Raw genomic sequence first — 14,035 nt, 5'->3', positions numbered from 1 at the left:
GAGATGGAAGAGAAGGTGGAGCAGGAGGAAGAGGAAGAGGTGGAGGACAAGGAGAAGGTGGAGGAGGAGATGGAAGAGAAGGTGGAGCAGGAGGAGAGGAAGAGGTGGAGGATGAGGAGAAGGTGGAGGATGAGGAGAAGGTGGAGGAGGAGATGGAAGAGAAGGTGGAGCAGGAGGAGGAGGAAGAGGTGGAGGACAAGGAGAAACAGGTGGAGAAGGAGATGGAAGAGAAGGTGGAGGAGGAAGAGGAAGAAGAAGAGGTGGAGGATGAGGAGGTAGAGGACAAGGAGAAGGTGGAGGAAGAGATGGAAGAGAAGGTAGAGCACGAGCAGGAGGAAGAGGTGGAGGATGAGGAGAAGGTGGAGGAGGAGATGGAAGAGAAGGTGGAGCAGGAGGAGGAGGAAGAGGTGGAGGATGAGGAGAAGGTAGAGGTGGAGATGGAAGAGAAGGTGGAGCAGGAGGAGGAGGAAGAGGTGGAGGATGAGGAGAAGGTGGAAGAGGAGATGGAAGAGAAGGTGGAGCAGGAGGAGGAAGAGGTGGAGGAGAAGCAGGGGTAGAAAGTTCTCTTGGTTCTAATGTTGCAAATCTGGCAACAACAAATTAAACACAAGGTATAGTTGGAAAGTACAATACATTAGTTTTAATATAAAAAGATGGAAAATAATCTGTATCTATTTCCTCTGCACGCAAGGTAGTTTTAAAAAAAATAACAGTGATTTCCAAGCAGGTAGATCTGTTTCCAGGTGGATGAATACAACGGTAAACAGAAGACCTGCATGAATTTTTTTTTAACTTTTAGTTTTGTTTGTACATCCAAACAAAAACAAATACTTGTTTTAAAAGATAACTTATAACATGGATTTAATACTAAGGATTCTACCAAACTCCATTTCTAATGTATGATAATTTTCTTATTTAATACAAGGCTAGTCTTGGGCACATTTTTGTATTCACTCAGAAGTATCTCTCATGCATACACATTGGCCTTGCGTGCTACCCACATCTACAGACGCCACAGGAGGAGCTCCTGCACGCTAGCTAGCATGACCCGCAGCACCCAGAAGCTCTTTCAGATTCTAGAAGTAAAAGTTTTCAAACAACCCAAAAAGCAATGATGAAAGTTCACTTACCCATTCTGCCACCTTGCTCTGTACTTTGACCTCGGGGTGATGAAGGACATTTTGAATCACTATGGATATTCTATACATAATTCCATCTGCCCGTTGAAAATAAGATTAATCCATGAATTATGTTTATACACCAAATAGTACATTTATAATCACATAATTCCACTCAAGTTAAACAAAACCTTTTACATAGCACAGAACATTTCCGGGCTGATTTAATGGTCAAACTTTTGACCTCTGTAACTTTTTAGAAACAGTTATCGATTGATTTATCTTTATCATTTGATGCTCCTATAATATCATTTGCACATGACCTTTGGAGTATTTGCTTGTGTCTTCAGATTTTTCAAGTCTACAGGTTTCTGATACGAACTATCCGGCATGCTTTTCTGCACACTACAGAGACGACAGACTCTGGGATGCAGTCCTGCTGAGTGAAGGGTGGGCAGGGCTGTGAGAAGGACAGCACTAACTGCCCGCAGCGTCTCTTCCTTCTCCTCTCCCCAGCAAACACATTTACTTCTACTAAACCATTAAGATTTCATTAAAATTTCTTAAATATGGTCATTTATAGTAAGATAGGAAGAAAATCGTATTTGTGTGTGAATTTTAACAGGACAATGCGGTGGACAGAGGTTCTGTTTCACTGGAGGAAGTGAAGGCAATCTTTAAAGTAGTTCGATGTTTTCCCCCATGAAAATCACAGTCACCAGCAAGGATGTGCTAAGTATCCCCCACTGTGGGACATAGGGCCCTTTACTCAAAGCAGCTAGAGCAGAAAAGTGCGTCTTAAAATATGCTTGCTTGCAGAGAAAAGAAGATGTGCTGTGTATTGTGGGCAATCGCTCGTCTTCATGATTTGTTTAAGTAACTCAAGTAAAATATGCACAGAAGATATAGAAATCTATAATCAAATCAATGTTGAAGAACATATTTTTAAAAATTGCAGGGAGGCAGTGGGAAAAACTACAAAAGCAAGCCTCTGGAAACTCCCAGATCCACTCCAGTCCAAATTCCAGTCCCACTACTAAAAGAATGTCTCTCCAGTATAGGGCTCACTCTCATGCCAAACGACAGAAACTGCCGTCTTCAAATACAGTAATACAAATATGCAACTGGTGCAAGTCCAAGGACAGGTGAATTTAATTTATGCCAAGTAAATTATTTCAAATTTGAATCTCTTTGGTGTGTTATTGCTCTAAATTTTGTGTTCCTATAAAACATGTCCTGAATGAAGAATATTTAGAGGAGCATATAAAACAAATGATAAATCAGACTAAACATCTTTCGCCTGTGGATCTTATCCTGTCATGGGCATTGTGACAGAGAGGAAGCTCAAGTCGCAGAGGCCCAAGAAATCCTCAAGGGCTTCTGAGCATTCTTTGAACTTTCACCCGTGCCAGCACAATATCTGAAAACCTACCACTAGATGGAGCCCTAAAGCACAAGTTTTGTTCAAGGAAAAAAATGAGAAAATATAGAAATCAGTATTTTCTTTTCTTTTCTTTTTTTTTTTTTTTTCAGAACCGGGGATTGAACTCAGGCTCTTGCACTTGCCAGGGAAGTGTTTATTCCACTGAGCCATCTCCCCGGCCCCAGAAATCAGTATTTTTAGTCATTGACATTTCTGAAATTTTATTTAAGATGGTTTATAGATAGATATTTAAGATAATTTATATTTTAAGTGTTTCTGCCCTCTCTTTTCATTTGATTTTTTACATATAAATAAAAGATATCCAGTATTAAAGACAAACTTGGGAGCACTCTCTGCAGGATAATATTGTTTATAACTGATAAAATGTCAAAATTCCAAATAATCAAACATTTTATGTTACAGAGTCTCCTGTACTTGGGTAATTATGCAAGCGTCTCTTCCTAGAAGCCTCAGAATTATATCATATCATATTTCATAAACTTAGCTAAAAAATACTCAAGAGAGCCTACATGTTAAATATTTTAAATTTTTGAATAGTGAGGTCAACGAGCAATCATGAAACACATCCCAGGTTAAACCAACAAAAAACCAGAAACTGTCCACTGAGGGCTGCTGAGGAGGTTTTGGGCTGCAGCAAACTAGACGGCTTAAGCACTGCCACACAGGAAATGCAGGTGCGACCCACGGATGCAGGCTTTTCCACAGCATCGTAGCAGCACCAAGCACTTCGACAGACGCAGCAACCACTGTGGTGTGTCAGTATAAACCACCCACAATCGCAGCTTCCAGAGACTGAGAGACATACGGATTGTCCTTCTGACAGTGTGCAGGTCGAAAGGAAACCTACTTGACACTTCTTGAAAAAAAGTCTTTAAGAACAGGTCCACTTTCCAACTGAATACTTCCTCCAGACACCTAGAATCTTAAAGTAAAAATCACTGCCTGCTATGCCAGATGTGAGGCGCAAGCAGCTTTCCTTTCTGTATTTCTCACCAGTGAATTTTTTTAAAAAAAAATTGTTACCACTCTTTTCTGGTTCTTGGAGGATTTAGAAATGACACTATCTTCAAGGGTATGAAATATAGGTTTCAAATGATGGGTTTAAAAATATGTACTTTCAAAGATATATTAAAATCCAAGGCAAATGTTATTGTCGGTTTGTGATGAGGTCTTGAGTTGGCGGTTGGGCGATTACAGACCGGTGGCCTGCAGCACACAGTGTCAGCGGAGCTATGTGACACCTCCACTCAGCTTCCTTAAGGTATCTGGCATACAGAGCTGGGGGGACTGCTAGACCCACACAAACATCCTGGGAGTGAAATTTGGTATTGGAATAGCTGGGCAGAGGTGAGACACAAGGAGGAACATTGCAGCTAGCGCTTGCAAGATACATGTGAAGAACAGCAGGAGGAATTAATGCCATTAATCCCTGATTTGGGTTGACTATGCCGACCTCATCGAAGCTTGCTGTCTAGAGACACTAGGATGTTGTCTCAAGCACAGAAGATATTATTTGGAATGAAAATGATAATCAGCTCAGGAGCTTTCTTGGGAATAATGGAAAAGACACACAAGCTCATTATTCATGGGAATGCCCAGGCTATCCACATCTTGAGATATCTGTTTGTGAACAACACCCAACAAGATAAGACTTTCTTTATATAACTGTAGACAATAGATGAAAGCTTATTGAAGATAACAGAAAGAGCTTTACATGGAAAAATAGTAACATTTCACAAAACTGGCAAAATAAATGTCAGGAAAAGTATATGATTGTCAAATAATCTCAGTCCTTCTCCTGTCCCTGCACTGATAGATTGTTACTGATGAAATCAGTAAAACTTCCAGAGTCCAGGGCTAGAAGGAGTGGCTAAGGTGGATAACGGATTTGTCAGTTGGGCTTAACTTTCCTCACGTCCTCCAAATACAGTTTTATAATACATCAGATTGTAAGCCTGAGAATGTTTACTGTATCAGTTTCCCAAAGAATAAGAAAGTGTTGATAGTGTGTAAGTGATCTTAGTCCATGACAGGACATTAAACATCATTTATTCATGAGGAAAAAAAGTAATTCTCTTTCCAATTATTTCAAATGTGATTACATAGAACAAAAAATACTATTTCAGTATAATTCATCTCTGACATTTCACTTACTAAAAAGTAACAGGAGCATCCAGCTCTGACATGCGAAAAGCTGAGGAAATATGCAGGGAATTCAGAAACATTATTCACATTATACCTATTTGCACAGTATATTCTTTTCACTTCTATTTTACAAGTAAAAAGTCGGTTTTACCATGAAGAAATTAATTTCCCTTTGTAAATACCAATATTTGAGTAAAAAAGTGAGTCAGTTTAGGAAAAGATGAAGTAAAAGGACAGGTGACTCAAGGGTATGGTACGAATATGCATCACTCTGAGCACATAATTACGAGCCTGTTTCTACCACGTGACTTTTGAATATTTTTAAATTCTAAGATTATATTTTGAATTAGACTCTTTTTCATTAGTGTGGTCAAGATAGACCATTTGAACTGATTCTAACATTTGCTTGCTTTGTTGAAACTCCAAGGAAGGTCATGCCACAGAGAGAAACGGACTGAACAAGGCTCTCTTCAGGAATGCTAGAAATGACAGGGCTGAGTGAATGCAGTCCTGCTCTACCGAGCGGAGGACTCGGGAGCACCATCCACACGTTCTTGGGCAGTAGAGGATGTGCCAGTCCTGGAGGGAGCCTCCACAGAGGCTCTTTGTATGTTCATACAAAGAGGGAAGTACTTAGAATTATAATATTCCCATCTGCTGGCAGGAGTCCATGTGAAATATGCACTGGAAACTTGGGCTGCTGCTGCTTTCTTGGGGGCTGTTGGAATTTCTGTTCCACCATAAATCTTCCTGGTGTAGCTTGCAGAATAACCATAAACACTTCCCTGAATCAATGGCTTTATGAGCCTAATGAAACTTATATTTATATTTCATGTAAAATATTCCATACTTCCAATTTGAATGTCCTTACAGGGGAAGTTGATGTAACCCTTGAAGCCAAAAGAAAAAAAATGAACTATGTGGGTTTTTCTTTTCTGTGTTTTGGGTCCCTGGTGATATATTACAGATGTGTTGGCCTCCTAAACTAAGAGATTGGGGTTTAGAAAATGCCTTTGTTTCCACTATCTCATATTTGAGAATATTACTGTATTCAGGCAATAGTGTGGTCACCTACTTGGAATTTCTCTTTATCACTACCTAAAATCACAAACTACATTTTCAAAAGATTGTGTGCATAATCCATGTGGGTAACAGACTAGATAAAAATTCAATTCAAACGGTTTTTCTTTGCTCATTTCCTAACTTTATATAACTACTGCATTTTCAAATTATAACTAATATTAATGGAAAGATATGTATAGAGAAAAAGAAACAAGTATTGGAAGTTACTTAAGTTTTACAAATATTAACTAGGCTCCATGGTAGGGCATTGGTACCTGAAAGAGATTCAGGTACCAATAACCCCTTTAAAAATTAAGTGATAATAGTATTCTAACCATTATCCTTCAGCAAAAACAAACCATTAAAATAGACTTAAATGTCATGAATATTCCAACATAAACTTCACATTCATGAGAAATTAAACTACTAAACTTAGTGTTTTGAAATTTCAAATCCTTGTAAAAACCAGTTTCCTGAACAGAACAATCTGACAATATAGAATATTCTGTAGAAATAATAGGGTTTCTTTATCAGTTCTCTATTATGATGGAAATTAATTCCCTTAAACTAAATATCTTTCTCTGAAAACTTCCTTTGAAAGTTTTGGGTTTTTTTTTTTTTTCCTCAAAGAGAACAGCGTAAGAGTACTAGAAATACATTCATTTCTTTAAACATTAGACCTGCACGCTTGCACACGTGGTATTTACTTCCTAGATTTGCAAAAGTACAAATGCACCAATTACACTCAATAACAGAAGCATCATTGGAACATCAGATATTTCTATCCTTTGAATACAGATCTTATTATGTTAGACATACTACAAATAAAAAAACGTAGTGATTTCTTACCATTCTTTTGCTTATCGATTCTATTAGTAACAGGCATGTTAGTGGTGACAGTGGGTGGTGTAGTACTAGAAGAGTTTACAGTTGCTGGTAATAAAGATGAGAAAGTTGTTATTTTGCAAGGAGCACATGACAGTTAATATGGATAAGCAATTCATAATGAATGCATGGAACTACCCAAAGGCAGAGTGCAACCTGCTTCTTGCCACTAATTACACCAGACTCTGGGGTTATACTATGAATATGAAGCACTGCTTCCTACGGCACATTGAGAATCAATTCCCATGTTTATTGGTGCCCAACAGCATGAGGATCTGGAACTGGCACAAAGGGGCTGAAGAAAGGATACTTCGATTCTAGATCTAACTCGGCCACTAGAAAGCTGCCAGTCAAGCAGAAAATCACTAACCCTTGGCATAACTCATTTCCTGTGTTTGAAAAAGAAAAACTTAAAGAAGGCTGTTTGAATGTAGATCTAAACCTTAAAAATTATCTAAACTAAGTCAGCCTGTTTAATCCACTAAAATTAGAGAAATGAAGCCTCAGAAGAAAACTTACCTCTCCTTAGAATACAAATGAAGGAAAAACAACAAAATGAATGTGTAGATTAAGTCAATTTATATAAAGATCCTGGGGGTCAGGGAGATGGCTCAGTAGAATAAGCGCTTGCCTGGCAAGCGCAAGGGCCTGAGTTCAATCCCCAGTTCCACCGAAAAAGGAAAAAAAAAAAAAAAAAAAAAAAGATCCCAATAATTTCACTAGACATTAATGGATTAAAAAGTATTCCACAAGGGCAACCACTACAGGAGTGGATATTTTCAAAGTATTAATGCATAGCTATGTTTCTGACATTTCAACAGTTCTCAAAGAAAAAACTGTTAAGCAAATTTTTTTATAACTCTTTCTAAAGGACTGGAGGATCTATGTAAGAAGTAAAAAAGCTATACACATTTTTTCTTTATATTATGCATACATTTATAATATATGTATATTCACATATATCATTATGGTCTATCATTCATTTCCTTTAATCAAAAATTATTTGAACAATATACTTAAGTGATTACATGAAGAATTACCTTTAAAAAATTCTACAATATTTAAAATATTGAATTTCTGGCTATAAAAATCTACAGTCATTAATAAATAATTTTCTATTTTAAAGCATATATAACACTTAAAAGGGAAATTGTTTTTGAAACCTTTTTCTTTATTTATTTATTTGGTACAGGGACCTTTTATACAACTGGGACTTGTACTGATCCTCTGTCTCAGCTTCCACGGTGCTAGGATTACAGGTGTGCACCACCATGCCTGGTTTCAGCGGCCCACATGGCTTGCCCAGGGTGGGGCTGGCAAGCCATGCAGTACCCAGGACCAAACCCGGGTCCTTGCACTTGCCAGGCAGACACTTAGACCATGGAGCTAGCTCCTCAGTCCTTTTTGTGAAGCCTTTGAAAAATTATGAATTAGCAGTAATGTTTATCTCTAATGCAAAATAATCATAATGTAGTCCCTTAATGCATGAAGAAAAAAAAAGAAAGAAAAAGTTGAGTGGTCCACAGACTCAAAGAATAAATATCTCAGATTAAAAGAGGTTTGAAAAGTTTAAAAAACATTTTTTAAAAGCTTTCAGCTCTTGACTGAAACACAATTAAACTTTTCTGGTTGCTTTATGTAACTATTTCAAAATACTGAGTTCATGTAAAGAAACTACTGAATGTAGTAGGGTATTAGCTGATAATAGTGTCTGAGAAGTATCTGAGGAAAACAAAGATGAGATTCCTCACCCCTTTCGTGCCATATTCCCACACTCAAACTGTAGAAAGGAGGACTACGTTTCTATTTGTTTAATCTCTCTTTTAACCCCATCACTTTTGTGCCATGATTCTCCACATAAGAGATCAAGCTTTTCTGAAAGGTATGGTCATGATTCTCATGTGGCACACAGGACATGCTACTGGAAATAGCAGGATTTAATAGAATAAATGGATGAAAAAGGACCACAGGTAATCAGGAAATGCAATGGCAAAATTGAAGCGACATATTTATGTTCTTATTTTAAAACTTGTATGACTACATATTATTTATTATGCAACTATTTAGTATGTAATACATAACTGAACATTGGCTATGATAGTTATTAATAATTATTACTAATAATTCACATAGTTATATAACATTATCTCAGTATAACCACTTTATCTTAAGACTCAAGCTTTATACACACATATATATACACATTGATGATATGAAGTTATAATAAACTGCATCATGTGTTATCATAAACTGCCTTGTGTTAAATTTAAGCAAATATTTTGAAATTCAATTTATTTCCCTCTTGTTTATAGATACGAATACTTCTTCACAATATTAGACCTTTGCAATATTCTTGCAAGGAAACAGAAAGGGGAAATGAAATAAGCCCTTGTTGGATTACATATAATCATTCACATTTTTAAAACCTCAGTGCTTTACAGAAAGGCAGGCCTCCAGCCTGTGAATGCGTTCTTTTTCTATGCAGCATGCACTGTGCACCCACACAGCTAAAAGACAGACAGAAATTATTCTGTTTTGCTGGTTTTTGACTTTCCAAGGGAAAATTAAGATAAACATCAAAGCACTGACAACTACATCATTCAAAATAACAAGAAGGAAGCAGAGAGCTCGCAGCGCCATCGGCTCCCTACCTTGACAGAGGGTCCCCAGGTCTGCGCAGTTTGCTAGTTCTGCTGCCGGAAGTGGAACCAGGTAGGAACCTTGATCGACACAGAGAGAAGATACAGGTTTGACTTAGGATCTTGTGACATCATCCAAAAACTAAACAGCATAAATCATAGGGCTGCTGGGGCAGCAACAGCCCCAGAAGAGGCCACAAATGATATTCAACAGCAACAAAGTCTCTCACAGTCTCTCTTCTTGAGTGTAAAATCAAGATCCACTGAAGCTGCCCTCAAAGTGTGGACTGACTTGATCAGACATCCACAAGTGAAATGAGAAGAAGTGCTATTATTCCTGAAAGTTTGTGTAAGAAAGTGTCTGATCACATGGCTCTGATGGGAACTCATACAAATGAAATAATACAGACATCAAGGACAAGTTTCAAAGTACACACAGATGCTTTGAGTCACTCACACAGTGCATATGTTTGGTTCACAGACACCAAGGTAGTTCTGCTATTTCCAATTTCAGAAATCCATCTTGTGACTTCAAGCCAGTCTTGTGTGTGTGTGTGTGTGTGTGTGTGTGTGTGTGTTTATTTCAAACTTCCATTTGAAATAAAAAACAAACAACAAACCTTTCCTTAGAAGGAAACAAATTTCAGAATTTTCTGGCAGAAGTAGATTTTTTCTGTTGCAGTAAATCTTTCAATTAAGACTTTCAGCAGCAAGTTGAGGCTAATAGGGACTACTTGCTACAAAGCATACTGAACTACAAAGCACAATGAATTTTCTAAAAACACAAGAATAAGTACAAATATATACAAAATGTATGTGCATATATGGAGACATAAAGCTATATAAATACATATATAAAATTATGTGTATTTAATTTTAAAGGACATTTCCATGACAGTGATTTCATTCTAATGTTTAAACTTCCTCCCCAGTTTTCCCATGGGAAAAGCTAGGGCAGGTGCATGAGCTCACAAAAGATGTCTAATTAGATAGTGTTCAAAGGAGGAAACATCTGAAGAGCTTAACAGGCATCTTAAGAAACTCCGTTTTGGCCAGTGAGATAGCTCAGCGGTTTAAAGTGCCTGCTTAGGCAAGCTTAGGCAAGCACAGGGATCCCTGGCACCACATGCCGTGCCAAACCCGCCCCCCTGGGTGGGTTGAGCCAGTCAAACACACAAAACTGAATAAATAAATAGACTTCATCTCTACATTGTTGATTGTCTCAGGCACCAGACTACGCACGTTAACGCAACCAATATTGATTCATTATCTGACACATGTTGCAGAGAGCCCAGAACAATACTTCATGCAACACTGCTATTTTCAGAGAGGCACGAGCACCAGCCAGCTTCACAACTGTAAGTGTGAAGAGGGTGTGCTGCATGTGGTAATCACCCACAGGCAGATGTGACGGCAACTGATCGAGAAGAGTGAGCGGCAAAACCATGACAAAGGAGACCCAAAGGCATAGGAGATTTGAAGAGATCTGGGGCTACCAGCAAGAACTTCTCAAATACGTACTCGGAGGGCTCTAAAGAGGTTTGGAAATGCAAGTAACTTGACACTGGAAAAGACAGAGCAGATCAGATATGTAAGTCATCAGGAGCTTGTAGAGGGCCTCGGAGCATGTCAACACCATGAGCACTGGGAGCCTGTCTTTTTCCCAGCAAAGAATCTCATATCCACAAAGGATGTGTTCAGGCTTTATTGAATAAGTTGCCAAATGTATTATTCTGAAAGGCAATAGGAAAAACAAAAGGGGCTAGATGAGAAAATTAGATTTATATTTGCAAGCAATCATTTTTGAGGTTCTACAATCAAAAGGAAGAGGTATAAAAAAGCAAGAGTAACATTAGTTACTCAGGTTTTATAACATGAATGCAATGAGGATGGACAGGATAAGATATGAGAAATGGAAAAAAGAACTATATGATGTAACTACTTAAGAAGAAAAAAGTGGTAGATGTATTGATATACACGATCCCAAAAAAAGTTACAGGAGGACAGCAAACTTAGATGAAAGACATAAACGTCCAGTAATATAAACAGGTGCTTGGGTACGGCCTAGACACATGAGAAGTTTTATTTATTTTGTAAGAGGTCTACCCCAGAAATACCAAACACAAGCTACTGGTGTGCTTGGGCTCGCCACAGCCAGAGATCTGATTTTACAATAGAATACAACCACAGATGGTCCTATATTTAAGTATTAGAAGTAACAGATTTCAGAAAGTAACACCAGCTCTTGTAGAAGTAGCTCTCACAGGACTATGCTGAAGAAAGTTTAACACAGAGCATGGCAAAATTAAGTATACCGGAAAAGTTAAGAGTGATAAAGATCGAGAAGATCTTTAAATTTGCATTGGATTAACAAAGTTTTATTAGTACACGTTTGGAGTACACGGTACTTACTCTTACCTTAGGGAATGGACACATGCCCTTAACTTCATTCCTCTTCTTCCCTGCTGCCTCCTTAGCCTCTTCCTTCACTTTGTATCTAGATCCCCTTTCCCCATTTTCATTATTATTTTGGTTCATGCTATGATCTACAAAGATTACATTTATTACGGAGAGTTGATACACATGTATGACACATCTAAAATCTTCATAAGTGCCATTGTCCTTCCTGCTTCCTCAACCCTCAGTCTCTTGGCCCCCTTCCCGTTTGTTAAAAAATATCTGTTTCCTTTATTTCCTCTTACATAGTGTTCTTTGTTTGTGCTTTGGATTAATCAAATGAGAGAAACCACATGGCATTTAAGCTTATGTATCTGACTTATTTTATTTAATATTACGTTTTCATGGTGGATATACTTTCAATGCACTGGAATTTTGGTACAGCACCACAGAAATTAGTTTCAGTTGCATGGGGACAGTGACATCTAGACTGCCAAAATTTGAGGAGTGAATGCAAGGAGAGAAAGCCTGGCTGCATAAGGAAGCAGAGATAGGAAGGAGGGGTTTTAAGGGCTGGAAACTTAAGCAAGCGTGCTCTGGATGAAGAGCATCTGCAAGGCAGAAGTTGAGAGGATGAAGGTGGAATTTTATTCTGAATGCTTTCTGCCCTTTACTCCTTCCCATCCAGTGTACCCCTTATTTGTAGGACCTCCCTTCTTCTATAAGCACTTCTATTTAGGGACTTTTAAAAACTAACCAGCATAAGCCTCGGTGATCAATGAACTCTCAGCCACCAAAGCATGCCACAGAGGAGCCGCTGGGATAGAGTTCCTGTTGTTCTTAAGTTACACACAATGTTGGCAGCAAAGGTTCCTTGGGCCACTTGTGAAACTGATACAGTATCAGTGGAAGACAAAGAGAGATAAGAGGACAATAATGTGGGAAAGCAGCTTTTGGACAACTATATTTCCACTGAAATGAGTGGGTCAAAGAGCTTAGACATAAAAATAAGGAAAGAAACTCAGAAGAGTTATGATTTAGAACAAGACATTTGACCATTTTCTTGAACATTTTTATCCATTTTATTATAGAATACCAAGCATAAATTTCAGAATATAGTATGCTTTCCTGGGAAGCTATAACTTGTTTCTCAATATTTTAATGAGTTTTACTTTCTGAGGAACTTATAGTTTAGCATACTGGCATTTTTTTTTTAAATAATAAACAGTATGATGATGAAAGAAGGTAATTTCAAGTAGAGGGCTGTTTCCATGAAAATGTTTTAAAAACAAGTGACAAATTTCACTCACATTAAAACTGATAAATGGAATCTTACATTATAAATATACAAAACTATGTAAATAAATACATGAAATATAAAAACTGTAAGTAGCCAAGCACGGTGGTGCCTACCTGTTGTCTCGCTGCTCAGGAGGATGGGCAGACCTTGAGAAAAGCTTAAGCCCGGGAACCCAAAGCTTTCCCGGACCACTTAGTGAAACGCATGCCCCTCAAGAAACGCCACATATACTGCACTTTTGCGATCTTTTTAAGTCTTCTCAGTTCCATTTTCAGCCTAACTGTAAAACATGACCATGTGCCAAGCGATTTTGGTAGGCTGGCTGATTTATAAATGTGGACAGCAGGGGAGAAGAGATAATTCTCCCTCTAAGACATCAATATATTTACCCCCAGCTGTGTTGGGGATGTGATCTGTGACTGTCCCCTGAATTTTGAGGCTACCCACCGGTGTTTAAAGGTAAATTTTGTCAGTGGCAAAAATTAGATTCAAATTCTGAAAATGGGCAGCAGATGAAAAACTGCAGGCCTCTCTAATCTTTCTTCCCTATCTTTTGTTGTTCTTCCCGAGTCATGCTACTGACATGAGTCACCAGCTATGTACACAAGCTGTGGTAAAACAACTTGAGAAGCCAACAGCTACTCTCACACCCTCCCCTCATAATCCAAATAGTAGAGTAAATCCTGACAGTAAGCTGCACTAAGCAAAAAGGTCTTACAAGTCTTCACTTTTATGCATTTGTCAGTAAGATGAATTTTATAACATTTCATAAATATAGTTGAAAGACAGTTCTTCCTGGAAATTTAGTCTTATGTTTGAATAGCCTCAAAGAATTAAGCCTTTTGTGCAGAGCTTCTACCTTAACTTTACTTAAACATGATTTAATGATCTAAAAAGCTAAATCCAATCATTTCCTAGGGATAAAAGGATGAAGCCAACAATGAACAAAATTTACAACAGTGATTGCCAGAACTGTAACCATATTATTAAGTGGTTACAGTTACAAAAGTTGATGAGTACTTAGCAATCAGATAGAAAATTATGG

The 14,035-nt window shown here is 38.0% G+C and overlaps 1 protein-coding gene across 6 annotated transcripts in view; it reads right to left on the bottom strand.

Moving 5' to 3' along the window:
* Positions 1–14,035, bottom strand: part of Adgrg6 (adhesion G protein-coupled receptor G6) — a 138,036-nt gene that overhangs the window by 47,021 nt on the left and 76,980 nt on the right. For 3 of the 6 annotated variants that reach the window (XM_023712219.1, XM_023712221.1, XM_023712222.1), the window contains exons 5-7: positions 9,306–9,374; positions 6,619–6,702; positions 1,131–1,216 (exon numbers count right to left, since the gene is read on the bottom strand). In XM_023712219.1, coding sequence (XP_023567987.1) covers positions 1,131–1,216; positions 6,619–6,702; positions 9,306–9,374 — 239 coding nt within the window. The remainder of the gene's footprint in view (positions 1–1,130; positions 1,217–6,618; positions 6,703–9,305; positions 9,375–14,035) is intronic. The other 3 variants (XM_023712220.1, XM_004628547.2, XM_023712223.1) reach the window with 1 other exon arrangement.

Source organism: Octodon degus, unplaced genomic scaffold (genome assembly GCF_000260255.1).
Source record: "Octodon degus isolate 3935 unplaced genomic scaffold, OctDeg1.0 scaffold00024, whole genome shotgun sequence".
Taxonomy (NCBI): domain Eukaryota; kingdom Metazoa; phylum Chordata; class Mammalia; order Rodentia; family Octodontidae; genus Octodon; species Octodon degus.
The sequence above is the reverse complement of the archived record's forward strand: the minus strand, read 5'-3'. Positions and strand labels throughout refer to the sequence as shown.